The sequence below is a fragment of the Schistocerca gregaria genome, chromosome 10 (genome assembly GCF_023897955.1).
Source record: "Schistocerca gregaria isolate iqSchGreg1 chromosome 10, iqSchGreg1.2, whole genome shotgun sequence".
Taxonomy (NCBI): Eukaryota; Metazoa; Arthropoda; class Insecta; order Orthoptera; family Acrididae; genus Schistocerca; species Schistocerca gregaria.
In genome coordinates, this window is record NC_064929.1 from 189,952,591 (window position 1) to 189,978,895 (window position 26,305).

Genomic DNA, 26,305 nt, shown 5'->3' on the forward strand with positions numbered 1-26,305 from the left:
GTAATAATTACGCGCAGCGATAATATTTGACTGTAGCGCCCGGCGCTTGTGTAGAATCTTTGACTCAAATAACAAGCCCACTGTTACGATTTCTTAGATACTTGAAATTACGACCAGCTTGTAGGGCATTCGTTGTGGATGTGACTGTATTGGTTTTATCATTAATATTTCACCATTAATCAGTTAAACATCGATTACGATTCTTTGTGAAGTAAATATCTCACGCACGTCGACATTTCGGTTCAGCACTGTTATTTTGTGTAACGTGGTCTTCGTAACTTGATAACAACCTCAGCACTCTACCGATTGTCGCCGAGTTTTAGGCGAGGCCAAATCATCAACAAGAAGAGTCGTTATAAACTGTTGTTTTGTTAAGGGAAGAACATACAGAATGTAGTAACCAGAAAACTTAGGTTCATCAGTTTAGCGTAAATTAATGTTTTAAAATCTTTGAATGTATGTACTACAGAGCTTTTTTAAAAGCTTTCAAAACGTTGAGTTTTTGACATTTATATGTATAATTCCATCATGAGCGTGAAATCAAGTAACTACAAGGGTACGTAGCGTCTCAGAATTTATGAGAAATCTCAGCTCTTTTAACATTCTACATCTTTATTCTTCATGTATTGTTGTTGTTGTGGTCTTCAGTCCTGAGACTGGTTTGATGCAGCTCTCTATGCTACTCTATCCTGTGCAAGCTTTTTCATCTCCCAGTACCTCCTGCAACCTACATCCTTCTGTATCTGTTTAGTGTATTCATCTCTTGGTCTCCCTCTACGATTTTTACCCTCCACGCTGCCCTCCAATACTAAATGGGTGATCGCTTGATGCCTCAGAACATGTCCTACCAACCGGTCCCTTCTTCTTGTCAAGTTGTGCCACAAACTCCTCTGCTCCCCAATTCTATTCAGTACCTCCTCTTTAGTTGTGTGATCCACCCATCTAATCTTCAGTATTCTTCTGTAGCAATACATTTCGAAAGTCCAAACTAGTTATCGTCCATGTTTCACTCCATACGAATACTTTCAGAATCGACTTCCTGACACTTAAATCAATTCTCGATGTTAACAAATTTCTCTTCTTCAGAAACTCATACAGCTAGGCTGCATGCCCTCGGGAAAAATTACGGCTTTAGTTTTCCCCTTGCTTTCAGCCATTCGGAGTACCACAACAGCAAGTCCGTTTTGGTTAGTGTTACAGGGCCAGATCAGTCAATTATCCAGACTTTTGCCCCTGCAAATATTGAAAAGGCTGATGCCCCTCTTCAGGAACCACACGTTTGTCTGGCCTCTCAACAGATAACCCCCCCCCCCCCCCCCCGTACCACGTTGTAGTTGCACCTACGGTACGGCCATCTGTATCGCTGAGGCACGCAAGGGGGGGGGGGGGGGGGAGAGGAGAATTAGGCTGTTAATAATGTTCGTTGTATTCAAAAAGCTTTAAGAGTTTTCACATTAAAAACCGGAGGCGGTACTTTTCAGTTACAACTTCCGCATTTCACCCTCAACGAAGTTGTATTGGCACGTGCTAACCATGGATTTTTCCTGAACGATGTGTCGCACAGTGATGTAATTTCGCACCAACATCCAGTGGTATATGTGGATAGGACCCGCAAAATTTGTTTAGTTTCACTGTTTTGTGGGCGTGAAAGATAGATGGTGTTTCGTAAAGGTTTGAAATTGTGTGTTGACTTTATTGCAAGTCACTAACTCCTCTCATTCTCAAAAATTGGATGAATAGTCCTGGTATTTACGCACAGTTTCTAACTGCAATACTTGTCTTACAGTGTTAAATTTGTATCATACAATCTTATCTCTTAAAGGTAGCTTAAAGCAGCATTTAGATATATAGTTTCGGTCAGTAATAATATGAAGTACTGAAAATGAATTTTTTGTGCCGCTGGAAGCCGTTATGCAGGAAACCCACAACTGCGATACATCAGCCATGAAGTGGACTAGCTGGCTATTATTTTACATGAAACACCATTACTACAAAATTAATTATATTCGTACAGCTAACAAGTAACGCTGATTTTGGTGATTGAAGTCAGTTCTGTGCACGTAATTGACGCTGTTTCGGAATTGCAGTTAAGTCAATGAGTTCTACAAATTTTCGCATAAAACACACACACACACACACACTAGTTATATAAAGGGTAAGCCAGCTTCCCCTACCGACGTCGTTTTATGCATCCCGTAATGTTATATCTGCCCTTCAAAATCTGAGCGTGACTTTCGTATTCTCTCGCTTGCTACGAGTCCTAGGGAAAAAATGAAGAGGACCTTTTCGCTCGAGGCCACGGTTCTCGTGTTATTCAAGCAGGACGTTCAAAAGGCACATTCAGATTCACCTCCGCCCCCACACTCATCCCTCACCAGTCAGTATTTTTGTTGTGATGTTCGTGGTACTCGCCCCTACCACTGTACAAAAAGTTTCCAACTACACGAATGATATTCGACCTTTTCTGGTCTTTATTGATTCGGCTATTACGTCATTAGTATATCTACATCCATACTGCGCAAGTCTCTCTGATTTTATACTCGTGGTCTCTTCGGGAGGGAGCAATACGGGGTGTTACAAAAAGGTACGGCCAAACTTTCAGGAAACATTCCTCACACACAAATAAAGAAAAGATGTTATGTGGACATGTGTCCGGAAACGCTTAATTTCCATGTTAGAGCTCATTTTAGTTTCGTCAGTATGTACTGTACTTTCTCGATTCACCGCCAGTTGGCCCAATTGAAGGAAGGTAATGTTGACTTCGGTGCTTGTGTTGACATGCGACTCATTGCTTTACAGTACAAGCATCAAGCACATCAGTACGTAGCAACAACAGGTTAGTGTTCATCGCGAACGTGGTTTTGCAGTCAGTGCAATGTTTACAAATCCGGAGTTGGCAGATGCCCATTTGATGTGTGGATTAGCACGGGGCAATAGCCGTGGCGCGGTACGTTTGTATCGAGACAGATTTCCAGAACGAAGGTGTCCCGACAGGAAGACGTTCGAAGCAATTGATCGGCGTCTTAGGGAGCACGGAACATTTCGGCCTACGACTAGCGAAGACCTAGAACGTCGAGGACACCTGCAATGGACGAGGCAATTCTTCGTGCAGTTGACGATAACCCTAATGTCAGCGTCAGAGAAGTCGCTGCTGTACAAGGTAACGTTGACCACGTCACTGTATGGAGAACCAGTTGGTTCCGTACCATGTACAGCATGTGCAGGCACTATCAGCAGCTGATTGGCCTCCACGGGTACAGTTCTGCGAATGGCTCATCCAACAATGTGTCAATCCTCATTTCAGTGCAAATGTTCTCTTTACGGATGAGGCTTCATGCCAACGTGATCAAATTGTAAATTTTCACAATCAACATGTGTAGGCTGACTAGAATCCGCACGCTATTGTGCAATCACGTCATCAACACAGATTTTCTGTGAAAGTTTGGGCAGACATTGTTGGTGATGTCTTGATTGGGCCCCATGTTCTTCCACCTACGCTCAGTGGAGCACGTTATCATGATTTCATACGGGATACTCTACCTGTGCTGCTAGAACATGTGCCTTTACAAGTACGACACAACATGTGGTTCATGCACGATGGAGGTCGTGCACATTTCCGTCGAAGTGCTCGTACGCTTCTCAACAACGGATTCGGTGACCGATGGATTGGTAGAGGCGGACCAATTCCATGGCCTCCACGCTCTCCTGACCTCAACCCTCTTGACTTTCATTTATGAGGGCATTTGAAAGCTCTTGTCTACGCAACCCCGGTACCAAATGTAGAGACTCTTCGTGCTCGTATTGTGGACGGCTGTGATACAATACACCATTCTCCAGGGCTGCATCAGGGATTCCATGCGACGGAGGGTGGATGCTTGTATCCTCGCTAACGGAGGACATTTTGAACATTTCCTGTAACAAAGTGTTTGAAGTCACGCTGGTACGTTCTGTTGCTGTGTGTTTCCATTCCATGATTAATGTAATTTGACGAGAAGTAATAAAATGTGCTCTAACATGGAAAGTAAGTGTTTCCGGACACATGTCCACATAACATATTTTCTTTCTTTGTGTATAGGAATGTTTGCTGGAAATTTGACCGCACCTTTTTGTAACACCCTATATACTGCTTGACTTCTAGGTGAAGGTATGTTCTCGAAACTTCAACAAAAGCCCGTACCGAGCTACTGAGCGTCTCTCCTGCAGAGTCTTCCACTGGAGTTTATCTATCATCTCCGTAACGCTTTCGCGATTACTAAATGATCCTGTAACGAAGCGCGCTGCTCTGCGTTGGATCTTCTCTATCTCTTCTATAAACCCTACCTGGTTCGGATCGCATATTGGTTAGCAGCATTAAAGCAGTGAGCGAACAAGTGTACTGTAAACTACTTCCTTTGTTTTCGGATTGCATTTCCTTAGGATTCTTCCAATGAATCTCAGTCTGGCATCTGCTTTACCGACGATCAACGTTATATGATCATTCTATTTCAAATCACTCCTAATGCCTACTCCCAGATAATTTATGGAATTAACTGATTCCAGTTGCTGACCTGTTATATTGTAGCTAAGTGATAATGATCTTTCTTTCTATGTATTCACAGCACATTACACTTGACTACATTGAGATTCAATTGTCATTCCATGCACCATGCATCAATTCGCTGCAGATCCTCCTGCATTTCAGTACAATTTTCCATTGTTACAAGCTCTCGATGTACTACAGCATGATCCGCAAAAAGCCTCAGTGAACTTCAGATGTCATCCACAATGTCAATATATAATGTATATTGTGAATAGCAACGGTCCTACGACACTCCCCTGCGGCGCACCTGAAATCACTCTTACTTCTCTCCATTGAGAATGACATGCTGCGTTATGTTATCTAGGAACACTTCAATACAATCACACAATTAGTCTGATAGTCCATATTGTGGTATCGATAGTAACTGTACCACGGAGTAATTTCTCAAGTTGGCACTACGAGAGACACAGACGACAGCGGCCTCAAGCCGGTGCTGTCTAGGTCTACGAGCTCCGCGACTGCTTCAGTCCATTTCATCGGCTGCACCCAGCCAGGACACTTCGCACCACCTTGCAAGTTATGTAATATGTTTGCATATGTTTATCCACTAGTAAACGTGCTTAAACCGTATTTCCAGTACCGAGAGATTAGGACCTTTTCCTGTTATTTACCTTTTGTTTCCTTTACTGCTTGCTCAATATACAGATTGAATAACATTGGGGAGAGGCTACAACCCGTTCTCACTCCCTTCCCAACCACTGCGTCTCTTTAATGTCCCTCTATTCGTATAACTGTCATCTGGTTTCTGTACAAATTGTAAATAGCCCTTCACTCCCGGTATTTTACCCCTGCCACCTTTAGAATTTGAAAGAGAGTATTCCAGTCAACATTGTCAAAAGCTACAAATGCTAGAAACGTAGGTTTGCCCTTCCTTAATCTTCCTTCTAAGATTAAGTCGTAAGGTCAGTATTGCCTCACGTTTTCAAATATTTCTGCGGAATCCAAACTGATCTTCCCCGAGGTCGGCTTCTACTAGTTTTTCGCAGCCGTGACTTATTAAACTGATAGTTCGGTAATTTTCACACCTGTCAACACCTGCTTTCTTTGGGATTCGAATTATTATATTCTTCTTGAAGTCTGAGGGTATTTCGCCTGTTTCATACATCTTGCTCACCAGATATGGTAGAGTTTTGTCAGGACTGGCTCTCCCAAGGCCGTCAGTAGTTCCAATGGAATGTTGTCTACTCCAGGGGCCTTGTTTAGACTCAGGTCTTTCAGTGCTCTGTCAAACTCTTCACGCAGTGTCGTATCTCCCATTTCATCTTCATCTACATCCTCTTCCATTTCCATAATATTGTCCTCAAGAACATCACCCTTGTATAGACCGTCTGTATACTCCTTCCACCTTTCTGCTTTCCCTTCTTTGCTTAGAACTGGGTTTCCATCTGAGCTCTTGATATTCACACAAGTGGTTCTCTTTTCTCCAAACGTCTCTTTCATTTTCATGCAGGCAGTATCTATCTTACCCCTAGTGAGATAAGCCTCTACATCCTTACATTTGTCCTCTAGCCATCCCTGCTTAGCCATTTTGCACTTCCTATATCTCATTTTTGAGGCGTGTGTTCCTTTTTGTCTGCTTCATTTACTGCGTTTTTATATTTTTTTTCCTTTCATCAGTTAAATTCAATATTTCTTCTGTTACCCAAAGATTTCTACTAGCCCTTGTCTTTTTACCTTCTTGATCTTCTGCTGCCTTCACTACTTCATCCCTCAGAGCTACCCATTCTTCTTCTACTGTATTTCTTTCCCCCATTCCTGTTAATTGTTCCCTTATGCTTTCCCTGAAACTCTGTACAACAACTTGCTACTTCCCATAAATTCAAACAGCATTGCAGAGGCTCAAACTGTACTGGAAAAGCACCTCAACATCGAACGAAATGGGAGATCCTGCCTAAAACCTGGACTTAGGTGCTTTAACTAGATGAAACTGGTTCCAGACACATTTTAAAGTCCCAAACATCTATGAAACAAACACACACAAACCAACCAATCATCCAGGCCATCTGCGCTTTCAGTTATGGCGCCTCTTGGACTTCGCGGTCACTTTTTCTTGTAATGAAGATACTAATATCATATGCAAAGAGTACACTGGAAGCCGTTTATGTTAAGTAGGAACAGAATTGTTCCAAGTATTCAACCTTAGAGTACACCCCCCCCCCCCCTTACCATCCGTGCATTATTATTATTATTGTTATTATAGGCTGGGTAGTACATCGTTCTTGTGAAACGTAAATAGCTCTTTACTCGCATTAAGTCTTGAGTGCTATTGACAAGGGGGCTTTTGACACTGTACCACACAAGTGGCTTGTAGTGAAATTGCGTGCTTAATGGAATATCGTCTCAGTTACGTGACTGGATTCGTGATTTCCTGTGCGGGGGGTTACAGGTCTTAGTAATTGACGGAAAGTCTTCCAGCAAATGAGAAATAATTTCCTGGCGGTCCCCAAGGTAGTTTTCTAGGCCCTTTGCTGTTTCTTATCTGTATAAACGATTTGGGAGACAATATGAGCAGCCGTCTTCGGTTGTTTGCAGATGACGCTGTCGTTTATCGACTAATAAAGTCATCAGAAGATCAAAACATACTGCGAAACGATTTAGAAGAAATATCGGAATGGTGCCAAAAGTGGCAGTTGACCTTATATAACGAAAAGTGTCAGGTCATCAACATGAGTGCTAAAAGGAACGCCTTAAACTTCGGTTACACGATAAATCAGTCTAATCTAAAAGCCGTAATTCAAGTAAATACCTAGTTATTACAATTACGAACAATTTAAATTGGAAGGAACACACAGAAATTTTTGGGGATAAGGCTTACCAAATACTTCGTTTTATTGGCAGGACACTTTGAAAATGTAATAGACCTACTAAAGAGACTGCCCTCACTACGCCTGTCTGTCCACTTTTAGAATACTGTTGCGCGGTGAGGGATCCTTACCAGATATGACTGAGTACATCGAAAAAAAGGCAGCACGTTTTGTATTATCGTGAAATATGGGAGAGAGTGTCACAGAAATGATACAGGATTTGGGATGGACATCACTAAAAGAAAGGCGTTTTTCGTTGCGACGGAATCTTCTCACGAAATTCCAATCTCTCCTCTGAATGCGAAAAATCTTTTGTTGACGCCGACCTACATAGGGAGGAACGATCACCATGATAAAATAATGGAAATCAAAGCTCGTACGGAAAGATATATGTGTTCGTTCTTTCCGCGCGCTATACGAGATTGGATGAACCCTCTGCCAGACATTTAAATGTAATTTGCAGAGTATCCATGTAGTTGTAGAGCAGTACGTTTCGTTACGTCCTTGATCATTGGGGTTTGTTGTTACTTTCTGTTTCCTGTTTATGAGATATGAGCTGAGCAGTTTAGAGGGACGCCTCTGATGCCATACGACTGCAGTTTGTCTAGTAGATTTTTGTAACCTGTCGCCATCGGAAGGATTGTAACTCTGTACTGCTTCCTGAGGTGCATATTTTATGGGGATCATTCGGCCCTATAATTAGATTTTCGTTCTTTACCCATAAAGGTTTTACGTGCTTAACGTCAAATATTTAGCACGCTAACTCATTTGTAAAGAAATTAGATGTCTGAATCCGTTTTATACATGCGAGTCCCATGCTTTGAATAATGTTGAGTGGAGGGTTAATGGTTAACTGTAAACTGATATTAAAATGTGCTGCAGCACCTACATCCCCACTTAAAATCAAGTAATTTTTTACATACCCGGTATCATAAACAAGGGCCTAAACTCCAGTTTAGAGGAAAATTATCGACAGATACCATGCTATGGTCTATTTTGAGAACACAGTATAAGTGACAGATTTCAGGAATGGTGTTGCAATTGCTTATCAGTTTCCTGCAGGATACACCCAATAGAGATACAAATCACAAGAAATATATCAGGACTACTAGATTTTGTGTTAACATTGTAAAATGAGTAGTACACTTGGGAGAAATGATTATTCTCGTTATTTACGCCTCTTCTAATGAAGTATCACAATATGCTACTGATATGACAGTCCCCTGCTTCAGTCATTCTCATAGTCCCTTACATGACGTTTAGAATCTGAATGGGTTAATGCTCGTAAGTCTGATCATAACTGTCTCCATCTAAATCTACTCCGCACCCCGCCTTACGGTGTGTGGTGGAGTGTGTTTTGTGTACCACTTTTACACTTATCTCCCCCCCTCCCTGTCTGTCTTTCGTATTCCAGTCGCGAATGGCTCGTGGGGAGAAGATTGCTGGTAAGCCTCCGTGTGGACTGGAATCTCTCTAATTTTTCCCAGATTGTCTTTCTCGAGATGCACGTTGGATGAAACAGTGCATTTGTTAACTTTTCGAGGAAAAAAAAAAAAACGGCACGGCCATGAAGAACGCCTCTGTTGCATCATCTGCCACAGGATTAGTCGATCATCTGCGTGACACTTCCATGCTTACCAAATGAACCTGTAAGGAAATGAGCTGCTCTTCTTTGGATCATCTCGACTTCCTCTAACACTTCTACCCGACATGGGTCCCATACTGACGAGAAATATTGAAGTATTGGTCGAACGAGTGTTTAGTAAAGCTGCTGTCATTGCTGATGGACTACATTTCCTGAGGGTGCTTCCAAAGAATGTCACTCTACCATCAGCCGTACTACCAATTAATTTTATGCCGTCGTTCCACTTAAAATCGCTCCTTACGAATACTCCTAGATAATTTATGGAAGTGACTGTTCTACAATCGTGTAATCGTACAATAAAGGGTCTTTCTGTCTACGTATTCGCAATACGTTACATTTCGTTATGTTGAGGGTCCATTGCCTCTCTCCACCATCTGTCGATCCTGTGCAGGCTTTTCTGCATTTGGATACAATTTTCTAACATCGCCACTCCCATGTATGCAACAGGCGAAAAGCCTTATGGGAGCTTTCAACGTTATTCACTAGGTAATTTGTATATTTTATTGTGAAGAGAAATGGCCATATAAGACTCCCTTAGGGTAAGCCCGAAGATTTCTCTCTGTGCAGAACACGGTTCCGTGTTGTATTCTGTTTGCTAGAAACTCTTCAGTTCAGCCATACTGCTGGTCTGATACTGTGTACGCTTGTGATTTGTCATCAAAGTCACATACTTGTCAATTCGCCCTTGTAAGCAGGTAAGCAACACGTCTCTTCGAAGTTCCAAGTAGAATAACAGACTGAAAAAATGGCAAGGGTTAGAAGATGTGGCATGTAGTCATTTATTTCTCTACGCAGTGTTATAATGAGTATTGTACCTGTGTACTCATACTTACGGGTTCGTTGGTTGACCTATACCCCACGTTTTTAAGTGGACGTGTCTCTCCACATAGAAGTTCCAGGCTAAGTTGTTGCTTGTAAAGTAGTTAATTGAGCATAGCAATTCACGAAAAATAAACATGCCATTTTAAATTTGTGATGAAGTCGCACATTTGTGTATATCAGATCAGGGTGCGTTCCTAGCAGTACATTTTTACAACAGTTTTGTATGTATGTTACACATGCTGTCTATTGTCATATACCGCAATTAGACATCTTCACCCCCCCCCCTCCCTCCTTTCACCATGAGTATATTTTTAGCTGAATCATTCACCTGTATTCTGCGATTTTATTACGTATATTTTTTAAAAAATTTTGAATAGTTGCAAAATTGATTTCATAACCTTATGTGTAATATGCACGCATACTGGTCGTGTGAAGTTCTGTCCCATGCTATAGTATAGACTTCTTGAGCACTCTAATTTTGCAGTTCTAACTTATTTGTCTTCTTTTGTATAGGCCTGTTAAGCAACTCCACTGCGGTACTTTTGTGTCCTCTGTAACCTGTCCAGATTTTTTTTATGTTAATTGTAAAAGAATAAATTATGAATCAGCGTATATCTCAGCACTTTTCCTTCATGATAACGGTAAGAATCAGCGACATATTTCACTATCGAAGAATAGAAATTGTATTGTAAATATTCTGATTGCGTTCTGCTCATAACCATATTATTACATGGGGTAAATGATTTCATATTTGTTTAGTGTAAAACTGAAGCTGCTTTCATTACATAGTGTTCTGTGGATTTTCGTGTGTTTGTTATTGCCACTGAATCTTTGTGAACTGCACAATTTAAAAGCATATTACTTTTATTCTACTTCACTTTTATTTTCGTGCATTCTCGCATTAAATGGAAAACTCGTTGTTAGCAAGTTTCTCGACAGTACTGGTATTCAATTTTATTACAGCTCGTCACGGAATGAGTATGTAATTCTGCTTTGTATATTGTTGCTTCTCGCCACGCATTGCACAGTGGCTTGCAAAATATGGATGTAGACGAATATGCTTTGTAGATTTGGACTAGAGCAGAAATCAATGGAAATTTCAGGGGTTCCACATTAAATGCGGCAGAAATAAAGTAGAACACGAACAGTTTAGTTACAATGAATTTAAATCGAGCAGTTCCCACACAGATTCATAAGGAGTAACCGAAAAATATTATCATCTAGTGCTCGTATTTCGAAATGCTAGAATACAGATTATCGCGCCATATTTTGAAAAATTCAAAGTTCACTGCCAGGCCACACGGAGCGCTACTGTGGATCCCCATTTCCGTGTCGCCACCTTCGAAGATACCTCGCATGATGAAATGTTGCCTCACGAGCGAGTATAATATGACGCGCCTGTCATTTAAAGCAGTGACAAGGTAGGGAGCTGCCATGAGCTGGCGCCTCGCTACTGTATTTTTTGTACATTACAGCCCTAACGATGTCCAGCACGCTAACAAGGTTGGCAGCCCTGAGGCTGACGTGGCCAGCGGAGCGCACATCGCGCACCCAATCAGGTTAGAGTGGCGGCCATTACTGCCGCCTATCTGAGCGCGAGTCTGAGGGGAGAAAAAAGAAGAGAGATTCGCGCCTAATCGCACGCACGTGTCAGGCCGCCGTGCGAGAAAATTTCGTCTGAAAGAAGGCTTCTCAAAGCGCACATCGTTACTACGTCATTTCAGTGGAGGTAGCGGGAGACTTAATTTTCTGCTCACCGATGTGCTATGGCAACAAGGAAAGCAATTTCTGTCCTTCATTAACGATATGTTTCGTCACATTAACTCCTGTCTTCAAGGGAAAGTGTTTGGGATAGCAGACACATCACGTGGCCCATCAAAAAGTTCCGAGACTGATTTTATTCTTGCCATATAAGCGAAATTACTGCAATAAACTACCAGTATGGGAGCGCTTCGAAGTAGCAACTGTGAACAACAATGTGCAGTCGACCAGCCACTTGTGAGGAACGTAGTGTTGACTGTAGCAAGGAAATGGTACATTCCCGAACACAGGTTCCTATTCTGTAAGCACAAGACTTTCCGAACAGCTTGTAACAGTTTGGAGACTCATCAGTATCAGCAAGATAACAATATTTTTGTTCAGTTTGTCGATTATGAATTGAATGTTTGAGAGACGATATAAAACATAAACTTTAGTACTAGTCTTCGAAATGCAACATAATTTCGCGACTGTCTGTACTCATTGCCTTGCACGAGAATGTACAATGCATGCTGGGACCGATATAAATGTATGTATGGAAGTTTCACCAATTTCGTTTGTTGGCAACCATAGTCCTTTGTGCAGCATGAATATTTATTTTGTTCGCGTATTTCACCTGTGAAATAAAATCCATAAAAGATCTTCAGCTTCGTTACACTTTCCCACCAAAGGCAAAATGTTTGGTTGGTTGCGTCAAGGATCAAACCATGTACTTGATTCAATAAGTGATGAATTCTCACTTTTGGATGATCCCAGTTGCATCACAGGGCGACGTTAACGTGGTACACTCTCTTCTCCTCCTCCAATATTTGCTGCTGTGGGCAACAAAGCTCTTCGAAAATAATGGGTGTGGAACTAGGCCCTGCGAAGAACGACCTCTTATGTAAACGACACGCATCCCAGCACTGGAATGGTGGCCCTGTACCGAACGGCTCTTCTCGGCCATGGTTCATCTCGGTGAAGAGTAGTAACGTCATGTAACTCATCCGGGCGTTACCCCGTCTTCGTATATCGACTGAAAATCATCGCATCTGCTCACTGTGATCAGGACTAACAGTGGGGCGCCGTTGAACCACGTAACATTGGCATGTACCAAGTACTTGACCACTCAAGCGGTCTTGTACAAGAAACTGGTTGTGTGAGGCTACCCCCTCCCCCCACTCACCCTCCTTACAACAAGTGTAACAGTCGCCTGCTTTGACCTATAAATTGTGTGGATGTTGTCTTCCCAAGGAACCAGTTGGAACACTTGAACGTCTGTGTGTTTCAGGACTCTACAAACACAAATGTTGTTATGGATAGCTGGCATCCTCTTTCTTCAACACAAATACACACATGGATTCAAAAATGGCTCTGAGCACTATGGGACTTAACATCTATGGTCATCAGTCCCCTATAACTTAGAACTACTTAAACCTAACCAACCTAAGGACATCACACAACACCCAGTCAGCACGAGGCACACGGTTCTTTATTTACATGAACATTTACTGAACTGGAATAAAGTCCATGTTCTGTGGTACAAGCTCATCAGACTCCTATAGACAATTTCGGTAATCCTGCTGTAGTCACTATGTACTGTCGTAGCCTGTGACGTGAACTGACGGATGCCCGACTGGAAGCGTGAGGCTTTCCGTTCAGCGACGGCTACCTAAATACTTCCTGTCGAGAGGGTGTTGGCGGACTTTCTTGTCAGTGTGTCTCTGGCTCCTCTTGTGATAGACGTGCTTGATCCAGCACCTGCTATCGATCTTTGGCGACTGCTGCGCTGGAGACAACTTACTCCATGACAGTGTTATTACTTTGCAAACAACGCCATTGTTAGAGCTTTCAACTACAAGTTACTGTGGATATCATTCTCCTGTGGAACAGGCTGAGTCCGAAACCTGGATCGTAATTTTGTATTTCAATTTATATTACAACCTCATCTTTGGCGTAAAAGAGACCTGTAACTATCATGGATGCCAAGCTTCGTACTTCCGTTTTACGAAGCGGCTAGTAAGATTATATTGTTACAAATACCATTTTATTTGTTTTAAAGTACTTATTAACTGCATAATTTGTATACGGCATTGTCGTAGATAATAACTGTGACCACTGCAGTAGTCTACTATCTCTGCCTGTCGTACAAGCTGACTTTTCTAAACTAATATACAGGGTGAAACTTCCTAGCAGATTAAAACTGTGTGCGCGACCGAGACTCGAACTTGGGACCTTTGCCTTTCGCGGGCAAGTGCTCCACCATCTGTGCAACCGAAGCACGACTCATGCCCGGTCCTCACAGCTTTACTTCTGCCAGTATCTCGTCTCCTACCTTCCAAACTTTGCAGAAGCCCTCCTGCTAACCTTGCAGAATTAGCACCCCTGAAAGAAAGGATACTGTGGAGACATGGCTTAGCCACACCCTGGGGGATGTTTCCAGAATGAGATTTTCACTCTGCAGCGGAGTTTCCCCTGATATGAAACTTCCTGGCAGATTAAAACTGTGTGCCCGACCGAGACTCGAACTCGGGACCTTTGCCTTTCGCGGGCAAGTGCTCTACCAACTGTGAGGATGGGGCGTGTGTCGTGCATGGGTAGGTCAGGTGATAGAGCACGTGCCCGCGAAAGGCAAAGGTCACGAGTTCGAGTCTCGGTCGGGCACACAGTTTTAATCTGTCAGGAAGTTTCATATCAGCGCACACTCCGCTGCAGAGTGAAAATCTCATTCTAATATACAGGGTGTATCAATAACAATCATACCTGTGATGTCATTTGGGATATGTGCGTGAACAACGCAGTTGTAGTAAAAAAGGTGCCTGGAAAACTGAGAGAGTTTTTTTGATCTACGTTTTGCGTAATGCAGGTCAGTAATAACTGTTCAGCGTGACTTTTGTACTAGGTATGGGTTGTGTCCTACAGCCCAGAGCATTAGGCGATGGCATGAACCATTCCGAGAAACATGTTGTTTGTGTAAAGGCAAATCGCCGGGCTGTCCCCTAGTGTCTGACGCGGACGTCGAACGCATCCGTCACAGTTTCACAAGGAGTCCGCAGATATCTGTTCACCGTGCAGCTCGACATGCCCTCGATGTCTGTCTGGCGTGTGTTGCGTCGACGTCTATACATGAAACCACACAAAATTCAGCTACTGAAAGCTCTTCGTGAAGATGACAAACAACAACAACAACAACAACAACAACGTGTGGAGTTCCGTTCTTGGCTAGGTGGTAGTTCTCTCCTACGCTTAATGTGTAGTGAAGAGGCAACATTGCATTTAAATGGAAAGCTGAATCGTCATACTGTGAGAATATGGGGTACGGAAGAACAACATGAAGTTGTAAAACTTGAGAGGGACTCTCCAAAATTTATAGATTCCCGACCGGGTTGGTGTTGTCCTCATCACCATTCATGAAAGATTGGGAATTTGTAAGGGCACAGATAACCGCGCCCCACAGACAAACAACTACATCATCATCCAAAATTTAATGCGTTTTGTGCAGTTTCACGGGAAAAGGTGTGTGGTCCATTTTTCTCTGCCGAGAACACTGTTACAGGAAGCATCTCTCTATATGCTTGAGAACTTTCTTTTTCCACAATTGGAGGCTGATTCGAACGACTTCCACACTGGCATCTGGAAGTGTGGAATTTTTAAATCAAAGTATTGCTGAACGATGAGTGGGTCGCACAGGACCAAATGATTCAGCCTTACATTACTGGCCTGCAAGGTCACCGGCCCTGACTGTATGTGATTACTGCTTGTGGAGGTTTATAAAAGACTCTGCATATGTGCCACCGTTACCAACAACAATAGATGAACTGAGACATCGCATAACAGCATCTGTATGTAACTCAAGACATGCTCGCTGGAGTGTGGGAACAATTTCAATACTGCAGTGACATATGGGCTTTGTGTGAATGGGGCATATTGAATACCTATGAAAAAAACTTTTTGAGTTTCCCGTTCATTAAACAACAAAATTAATTGTATACGTTTATTATCATTAGTTTCAGAAATATAGACGTGCCAGATCGGATGATTCTTCTTGGTACACCCTGTACTGTAGGAAACGACAAACGTATTTTTTCCTTGCGATTTACCTATTGCTACTACAGCCTAACGTGCTTAGTGTTAACAAAAGTCAATGAATTTACAAATAATGCTCAGCCGTCTTTGCTCACGGAGAGTTGAATGTAGTCTTTCGAAGGATAAGTGAATCAACTAACATTTGTGTGTCCCTCAAAGAAAAAGTACTTGAAGACTACATTGTTACGTCAAATATAGTTTGCAGTGAGGTACTGTCATGTTCTGTAAAGAATTTAGTTCAAATTATATACATGGATATACCATAAATTCGTGATTATTATTTCACGTCGTTCGGTTCATTTTTAATGTTTTCTCTTAATTGCCACAAATACCCTTAGACCTATGAAAGTTTCGCACGGGTCTCCTGGTCAGTTTTATTGTGAAAATTGCACTATTGTGACTGCTGCTGATTGTATGATGTTCGTTTCTCAGTATTTTTATTTTGCATTAAGAAAATACGCTGAGCTCGTTTTATTGCTCTACTGTGAAAATTGCAATTATGTTAACATAGAACTTTTGTAACTACCGTTGACTGTATTGTCTTTGCTTCCCAAGGCTGAGTCCATCGATAGGCAACTGTGGCTTCCTCCAACTGTTAATCCCTTGGAGGTTGTCTTCTTACCCCATCACGCCCTTTTTATTCTCCAATTCGACAACCGTCAAATAGTGTACTATCCAACCACGATATTATTGCACTTGACCTCCTGTGACCGCTATCGAAAACACGCAATGGCTTAACGGTAAATAAAAGCCATATCTGTGTGTTCGATTATTGTATGCAGCAGGGGTCATTAAACCTTTTTGCTCAAGAGCCAGTACTGACATTGCAGAGTGGCACAGGTAGCGAAGTTATTAACTTATAGGGGACCTAGATGAATTAGTATTTCATGGTCCCTCAGTAGACAAGAAATAAATCTAGGAACACTTCGCGTCGCCTTTTTTTGTCTCAGATTGCTGCCATCCTCAGCGCCCCCAAAACTGTGACACTGTAATTTCCTAATTAAGGATTGTTGCGCTTTCTGTGTGAGTGGTTGATTTATTAATTAAAAACAGCAAGTGTGCTTTTATTCAGATGCAATACGAGACACGGTCACAAATACTTACGAAAGTCATTTATCTTCTACTCATTGTGTTGTGCTACAGCAGCCGTGGTTTAATTGACGTTGATGGATAAAGTTGTTAATTCGTACATACAGGTTGTCATATAAAAAGGCTAAGAACCGCGGCGAGTAGTTTGAGGACCACTGACATGCTGTGATAATGCGAACAGCGTCTCAGGCAAGTTGTCTGGACGTTCCCAGATCGACTAGACATACGTTTTGTTAAGATACCCAGTTCGTAATTTTTGGCATAGTAACGCCTGTGTGTTAGGTCGCAGGCAATGCGCGGCCGTTGGGCGGGTTGCCTGTTAGCAGGCGCACCATTACGCTTCCGTTTAGGCGTGTACTCAGCTGACACTGTTGGACGGCACCTCAGGTTGCGTGTATACCGACCTCGTCAATGAATGGTAACCAAAATAAATTAGTGCTTCCCCCCGCCCCCCTCCCCGGTCCTTCGTGTACTGATCGTTAAAAGGCTGTTGCCATCATGAGAAACACTGCAATTGCCTGAGGCAGTATTGTTATCTGTGTGAGAGGATTATTAATTCCGCTAGTGCTTCATCCCCTACTTTCTAGAACTTCTGGAAGAAAGGATATTGCGAAGATTTGTCCAGGCCACAGCCTGGGGGATTGTTTCTAGAATGAAGTTTCTCTCTGCAACGGAGTATGAGCCGATTTGCATCGGTCGAGTGTGATGGTGATTCATGCTGGGACAGCTCAGTCACTTCAGAACTTGTCTGCTACAGGCGAATATTCCAGGTTCGAGTCCGAATCTGGCACAAAGTTTTAATCAGTCAGGAAGTTTCAGCTCAGCATACACTCTGCCGCAGAGGGAAATCCGTTCTGGGAACAGTAATTGTACTTACATTGAAATGTGTCACGGGACCACTCACAAATGTAACTTATTCTTGTACTCGGTGCCAAGATGCTACTCCAAGCGGGTGTAAAATGAACGTGCGGAACGGAAAATACTGAACGCGAAAATGAAGATTTGGGCCTGAAGCAGATCTTAGGATTTCTTAATGAATAATTAAGGGAAGTAGTAACTAAAATTGATAAATGGTGTTTCTGCTTATATAAAGGGGTTTTTAATGCAAAAGAAATGTATATCAATGCCCAATGGACATAGGAAATCCACTTGTATCTCTCTAACTAATATTATTGATCAATTGCCCAAATCTGCCCCTTTTTATGGCTACGCGATCTAATATGATGACTGACATCATCTACGTACCAAACACTACTTTTAAAGATGACCTGCAGTGGTGTGCAACCCCAGCCGAAATAAAATTTATGTGATCACAGCTGTTCAGCTTTATAGGCCTAATAAGCGGTATGTACTGCGTCCGAGTGATGGTTCTCGTACATGTTTGCGACGATGGAAGAACTGTAGCCACAAAACATTAAAAAAAAAAGCTTCATTCATACACTAAGACGGCAGAAGGCGTTCTTCTGACTAGTATTATCTAATACTGTCTTCTCCTCTCTGTGTTCTACAGACAAGAAACGCGGACTCACAGTCTCAAGGACGGAATTCAGATAACGTCTCAATCACTGAATGCTGCGTACTCTACGACTATCTGCCCTGGAAGCGAAGTCCAGTATCGTATAAGTTCGCAACAGTGCAGTGCCTAACCGTTCACTAACAATAAAATCTCCTGAGAGCAAAGACAGCAAGCCTGTCTGTACCAACAAAGCTGATACTGAACGACCGTCAAACACAGGCACTCAATAGGGAAGACCTCATTCTCTCCACTGCTGGCTTCCCAGGAAAGCTCAGCTCCCGTCCCCCGTTAACTGCAGAAGGCGAATCATATTCTCGAAACGATGGAATGTTCTCCCTCTCTACAGATTCTTCCAAACGCTGACCAACCATATTTCAGTCTTTTGTCGTCCAGTGCGGAACGTTTGGGAGGAAATACCTATCCCCGTTAATTAGGAATACATACAGTGGAGTAAAAATCCTCAGAAATAACCCAGCCTGCATGATTTCTGCGGTAACGTTTCCTCCTTCCTCTCTGCTGCGCCCAAGATTTTCAGAGTTTCCGAAGTATTATCCGGTTATCCTTCTGACTGCATTGTGCCCCGACTATCCCTCTTGGCTACTTCCTGTGTCAGGCAGGAATAAGACACCTGTGCGGCCTCTGCCGTTCCAACCTGTACTAGTATAGCGAATGATTCATTACGCCGTCACCTTTCGTACAATAGGCGTTAACAACTATTTACAAGGTGTACATGACAATGTAAGCCTTCTTTAAATATCCATAAATAGAACCTATCAAGTGATACCTAATTCCGATTGTAAATTATGGCAAAGTATGTAGATTGCTTGTTAGGTGTGAAATTATTGCCACCTTACAACTGTTTCTATTTTACAGCCTTTAATTAATTCTATTTTTTTCTTGTACAAATATGTACCCCCATTTGAAGGTCGTTTCTACAATGAAGAGCAAAAGAAACTGGCACACCTGCCAAATACCGTGTAGGGTCCCCGTGAAAACAAAGAAGTGCTGCACACGTCTAATTTCTGAAGTAGGCTGTATGGAACTGACACCTTGAATCCTGCAGGGCTGTCCATAAATCCGCAACAGTAGAATAGGCAGAGACTTCTTCTGAACAGCACATTCCAAGGCATCTGACATATATGCTCAATAATGTTCACTGTATGAGAGTTTGGTGGCCAGCAGAAGGGTGTTCCAGGATCCAAACTGTAGCAATATGGGGTGTCGCATTGTCCTGCTGGAATGCACAATAGACATAGGTGATCTGAGCTCCATACTAGTTTAACTGCACATGCCACCCCTGCTGACATGTAGGGTCTATGAGGTTGTCTCCATAGGCATACACGTCCATCTGGTCATTGAAACGAGACTCGTCTGATCAGGCAACATGTTTCCAGTCGTCAACAGTCCAATGTCGGTGTTCACGGGCACAGGCGAAGCATAAAGCTTTGTGTTATACAGCTATCAAGGGTACACGAGTGGACTTTTGGCTCTGAAAGTCCACAGTGATGATGTTTCATTGAATGGTTCACATGCTGACACTTGTTGGTAGCCCAGCACTGAAATTGGAAGCAATTTGGGGAAGGGTTACACTTCTGTCACATTGAACAATTCTCTTGAGTCATCGTTGGTCCAGGATCTTTTTCCTGCCCAGTGATGTCGGAGATCCCTGATATTTTGTAGTCGTAAAAGTCCCCACTTCAGTGTTACCTCGGAGATGCTGTGTCCCATCACTCATCCGTTGAAACACGCTTAAATCTTGGTACCCTGCCACTGTAGCAACAGTAACCGATCTAACAACTGCACCAGAGACTAGTGTTTACACAGGCATTGCTGATCACAGTGATGTATTCTACTTCTTTATATATCTGTGTATTTGGATACACATGCCTATACCAGTGTGTAATGTGGATCCATAAATCCATTTTACAAACCTTAAATTGTAACAGCTGATTGCTAAGAGTTGTGCATGTCCGTACTGGAAGACAAACAACAAAAATGCCCCTCTCACATCCTGTAACCCCACAGTGACCGTGCCATCCTGAGTCAAGCAGCCAAATTTTTCAATGTCAGATAAATGAAGAACATCTTAAAACGTGCTGCCTCCCGGTGCATTACTGATGAGGTCCGGTGTGCCGGCATCTACCTTGGTGTATGCGGGCTGGTTCCCCTCAGTTACACTATGCCAACACTGTCTCCATGTACGTGTACTCTCCGGCTTTCTTAGAAAAAAAAATTGAGTGAGAATATAAAACATTGAAGTGAAATCATTGTTGTAGAAATGCAAAATAAAAAAATACCTATGTAGAATTTGAAGGGAATTTTTTTTTATTACAAAATGGTCATAGGAGCTCTGCGCACTGTTGTGACTCCCTTTGACACTGGGGAAAAAAAAAAAAAACACAACAAATGTCACAGGTTGCTGTTGTGTAACTACCTAGCCTGGGATAAATATTGCCAACAGAAAATAATTCAGTGCAATGGTTCTTACGAAATATTGCTTTTGCCAGTATCTCAGTTCCTTTTCTGTAAGTAATAACCATTGACTAGAACTTACGTTAATGGTTTCTGTAACTTTCTTAAATGGAAACTGCCCAGAGAACAGTATTGTCCTCAAAAGACGTGAAAAGTTGGTTATTGCTTAGGTGTACAATTTATTATGTCGCAGAGTGCTGCTCTGTAACTTACATCATGCATTGTTTTAGGAATTTGATGTTTGCCAATAGTGTACCAAGGTGATGGTATGATGAACAGTGTAGTCACAGAGACTTTATATTGTTTTGTCTGATCCTGAATTTTCACTTTTAGGTGTTGCCTGCTGAGCTGTGTGGTGGTGGCGGCAGCAGCCGTCGCCCATCTTCCTGATGACCAGTTGCCTGTGGACTAAAATGTGAAGTACACCATGTGAGTGCAGGTGCCATGAGCCAATACTAAGCTTCCTGCTGGATATCAAATGAAAATGGGATTAGCACATTAGTTTATCAATCAAGCAGATAAACTCAGCATGTTTATGAGTCTTATACTTATGTAGTATAACTCATTCGTTTCTGTGCCAAGCTTTGACTCAATCAAAGATTGTGCACATACTTTTTCCTTGCGGCGTTGTATTTAATATTCCCATGAACCCCACATGTAACTATTATTATTTTCCTCTGAGCACTGAATACTTCAACAAAAAGTGAGGAGTTACTCCATGAGACCGCAGTGAATGAAAGTATGTTAACTTACCAACTTGGATATCGATACCTATGAAGTTACTATTTTCTGCTGTTTAATATTACTTGTTGGTACTATGTCAATAGGAGCTGGGTTATCTTTGTTGTTAAATAAAATTGAGTGAACTCTATTTTTTCCATGGTTTAAAGGTAACCCGTTTAGACAAAACAGTCTAGCAACTTTAACTGAAACATTTTCTTGCTATTTTGTCTCAATTCTTCTTTGCTCCACTTTACAATAATTCTCTTACCATCTGCAAGCAGGACTAATTCTGCCTCCTGATTCAAATGTAACCTGCATTGCTTCATTCAGTGTACTATTTTGCTTTCTGTCTGCACTGGTGTGCTTCATGTGAACCTTCTTTTACTGTACTTCCATTCACTTAGGAAGAAATAGTGTCATCATCTATGCATTTATTCCCTTGTCTTTGTCTTAACATTACTCGTGTACAAAATAGAACACCTTTTTTTGTGTGATAGCTGTAGTCAGCCATGGTTTACTTTAGTGACTAGCCAAGTTTCGGCAACAGGAAGTCAGCTTATGTGTCACGACTAAGTGTTTACCATCAGATGGGCATGTGCCTCCTCAATTTCTCTTTGTTTGTTTGTTAGTAGTATACTACTAACAAACAAAGTAATGTATTCATTCATCTTGAGAATCTTGGTTAGGGAAATTTATTATTAATACGAAACTATATGCTCCTCTGGATCAATTTTTCTCTTTGATTCCCTTAACAACATGCTTCTATACAGAGCTTAGTTATTTCTACATATGAGCACCCCTGCTCTAGCTATATTGGCTGCGGTTGTAAGGTGTCCAGACAGACAAATGACACAATTCCTCCATCAACATAAGGCCTTGAGAAATATGTCATATCTCTTATAGCAAACCAAGTACCTACACATGATCTTCTGATACATTTGTCCCAAGTTTGATACCTGACTGAGACTAGCACTTTATTTTCCTGAATAATTGTGACCTAGCATCAAAGAATGGTACACTGTCTTCTGTTACTAGAATATTCAGGAATCAGCCTATGAAGGTAATCTAACAATGCCGAGTACCAGACCGTGTTTGTGGTTTCCTCACAGATACAAAAAGTGCCAGCCAGTTCAGTATCTCTATGACTCTCTCTGAAGGGTCGAACAAACCTGTGGCTATTGGTGCTGTCCACATACACAACCATCTGTTAGTCATGCTTGGTACAGATCCCAGACACTTGAGCAATACTCTAGGACAGATGATTACTTACAAACTTTGGTTCTATACAGATTGCAATTCCTCGGTTTTATACCAATAAACCGAAGCCTACCACCTCCCTTGCCTATAATATTGGTCCATTTCATGTCACTATAAAGTGATACATGCAGAGATTTGTACAATTTTGTTTTTTCTCTCCTTCTGCAGTGAACAATTTTCCTTTTAAATGTGTTTTGTCTCTCTACATATCCCTATTGAGACTTTTGCTGTTTTGTATACAGTATTAGACAAAAAGTACCTCTGTTAGGTGAACATGGCAACTGTTTATCTGAGAAATTGAATATTTTGCATGTGTGCTGCACTCTATTAACCAGAAGGCAGAAAGGCAAACTAAAATATGTGAAGTTTAGTTTAGTTTTACTGGCTGAAGAGTTGAAGCTCTGTATTGACTTCCATAAACATTTCTAGCATTGAAGACTCAGTAGTAGCTGTGAAGGCCTTCTTTTAATGTAAAACTCATGCGAGAGCAATGTCTCAGTCTGCGTGTGTGGTGGTTTTTTTTTTTTTTTTTTTTTTTTTGGAAGAATGGCTGTGACTTAACATCCCTTCTCTATGGTCAGTAGATTCCTACTCTTCACAATACTGCATCCTGGATTTTGCATTGTTTAACCTCCATATTTGTCATGATGTGTTTACAAATCTGGGAAAAATGTAATGTGGAAATTTTTGTGCTCTGTGACTCGCAGTATGTAAGATGATAGACTGTCAATACCAAGGGGGGGGGGGGGGGGGGGAAAAAAGTCACATTTTATGGTAATATATTAACAAAACATTTATGTACTGAATGCCAACAAAAAAAATCAATTACATGCTATGGCACAGAGGCAGGAAAGAAGAATCATAATACAAAAGTTGACCATACATCATAAAACATATCTACAGTATCAGAATAATGATATATTTCAAATCACAGGTCTAACATGTTTTTCTCTTGCTGTAGGAACAGTGCGACACCATCGTCTTATTTCACAACCAAATGACACTATGTATAATAAAGCCTTCAAAAATAACAGTAAAGAAGCAATTATCCTACCAATACAGAGACACAAATATTTAATTGGTGTTTTATTTGTCATTTCACACATAATCTGGTGAAATAAAAAAAATCTTTAGTCTGTGTGCTATTAAAGTAATCAGTCTGACCATGGGCACTTCCTTTGGCATTAAATGATTTCATTTTGTACACATCACCAGTGACAAGAATGCAGCTTGCAATGTAAACTAAACTGTTCAGAGTACTTGTTACAGCCAGGTTATTTCTTTGAGGGAAAGATGAGGATTGTAATTTTTTTTTCTACAGGCTGCAATTATGAGACAGTCATTTTGTTTGACTAGAGACTGCTTGCATGGAGACGAGTGGAAAGGAGGAGGGGGCAGGGGAATAACATAAGCAATTCACAGATCGACTACCAGTATCATATTGGATCTGAGGTCAGAGGCCACATTTATGTACTCTATAATTGGCTTTAACGCAGAGAAATCGCATAAAGACAGCCTCAATAACATTTTTCAGATTTGATAGCAATGAGTTTTGGCCCTTTCTTCAGGCTTTTTGCCACCATTGCGGTTGCTGGCAGTAAATGGCACAAGATCTGTAGAAGTGAGATGACAACCTTACTTATACAGATCTTGCTCTGTCACCAGACATAATGCTGGGGAAGGGCTGAAACCTGTTGCTAAATAATAAAAAGTCTAAATTGTGTTTTCTTATTTGATTTTTAGCATTTTGTACCAATTGCCGTTCTTTGCAAGGCATTAGTCCACATGGATGAAGACACCTGTTAGATTCTTTGCCTCCACCTTACATGACAACATTTTACTTTTCCCTCAATATCCAAACATCGTTTCCATGCCTGGGAAACATTATTTACAATGAATTGTACTCACTTCTTGGCAACATCAAATATAAACTATTGCTCTTCTTTTCCACTCCTATGCAAAATGTGCACACGTGGTTTCAATATGAAGGATTACATTATTCCTGTATTGGCCTAATTGTGCATCAGCTCCAATTTAGCTAATTTGCTGTAGGTAGTCACACTCTGGAAACTTCTGAAGGAGCTATTAGCTGTTGAGCACAATGTGGCCTTTAGCTTACATGCTCTGCACTTTGTAATTACAGAAAGAGATAAGTGATACACAAGCTACTGTGCAAATGGAGTGTAAACAGCTGCCTGGCCCCCTCTCCACACAGCTGTCAGCACAAACAAAGCCTCCACTGAGGACACCCTAAACTCAGAAGAATTCCTCAGCTTTGTGACCCCAGTACAGGTCAGCACCGGACATCACCAATGGAGACCCGCGCTGAGACTGTCGGCGAGTGAAAGTCGAGGGGGCTGCGCTGCAGTCAATCCTGAAACAGAAGAATTTGTGACAATGTCACATAAAATACGGAGGGTTGCTTTTAACAGTAGTCAAGGGAACAGATATAAAGTGGTTTATTATGGAAGGAGAGTGTGTCTGTCAGCAGCGTAGCAAGGCTGTTAAGATGTGAGGTACCTGTGTACTTTAGTGTAGTATCATCACTATTAGCTATAGTAATACTTTTTGACATTACTGTGGAAAATAACAACTCAGCCACAGCAAGGTAGTTTCTGCATTGAAAATCAGGCCACACTGTAGCAGCACAATCATGTCAATTCTAGTAGGATTCTGTAACACATGCTACTGCTTGGGTGTTGATGTTATGGTCATGAGTGAGCCTTACCATAGCCCTATAAGTGTAGTACCATGAATCTTTTAATAAAATTTTTTGCTGCTTATGGCCTGCACCCTCACCATGACCCAACCTTGGACAGAAATGGTTGTTCATCATAGACCACTTCCCTGCTCACATTCATTTTTCCCGTGCTACTAGCTCTGGTTTCCTTCCCACGCAAGACTAGGAGCTGGAGTGCCTGTAACTACGCGAGAAGGTTTGCACAGCCGAGGAGTCATGGGCCGACAGATGACAGTATCTCACTCTCTCATTTTCATCTTATAGAAGTGAGGTCCTTTGCATTTCCATCTGATGAAGTCAAACAGCACTCACAATAACATTGAAGATTTGCAATACACAGAACAGCAACATACCTACATGTACATGATTACACAATCTTATCCTTAAGTAGTGCTATACAGTGTCTGTGTTAGTATTGTCAGCTACACTGGAAGTAAGCAACTTAGTTATGCACACATGTTATTGTGCAAATACAGCTTAGAAATGACTTCTAGTGTAGCTAACAATACCAACACAAACATACAATGTATAACATTGCTTATAGTACTAAAGGAGAAGATGAGTTTATTCAGTGTTCACAATACTACAGACAACTCCCACACTGATGATGTTAGAAATGTATAAAATAAATATTCTTTTGTACCATCATCATTTTTTTATGTGCTGCTGTACACAAAATAGTAAATAGAGCAAGGATGATTGATTTTTATTTCTTTACATTACATAAGTGACTCACTTTCTCGGCGCTTAGGAGCAAAACGTGAAAATGGCCATGTACTTTTGTTAAATAGTATTCATCCTGGGAAAGGCAAGAGACAACTTTCAGCATACCAAA

General features: G+C 41.6%; 1 protein-coding gene across 3 annotated transcripts in view; it reads right to left on the bottom strand.

The window, feature by feature from the left end:
- Window positions 1-23,704: 23,704 nt before the first annotated feature.
- The window catches only part of LOC126293652 (ectopic P granules protein 5 homolog), a 393,414-nt gene continuing 390,813 nt past the window's right edge, over window positions 23,705-26,305 (bottom strand). For all 3 annotated transcript variants that reach the window (XM_049986936.1, XM_049986934.1, XM_049986935.1), the window contains one exon: window positions 23,705-25,104. In XM_049986936.1, the coding sequence (XP_049842893.1) occupies window positions 25,099-25,104 (6 nt within the window). In that variant the 3' untranslated portion in view covers window positions 23,705-25,098. The remainder of the gene's footprint in view (window positions 25,105-26,305) is intronic.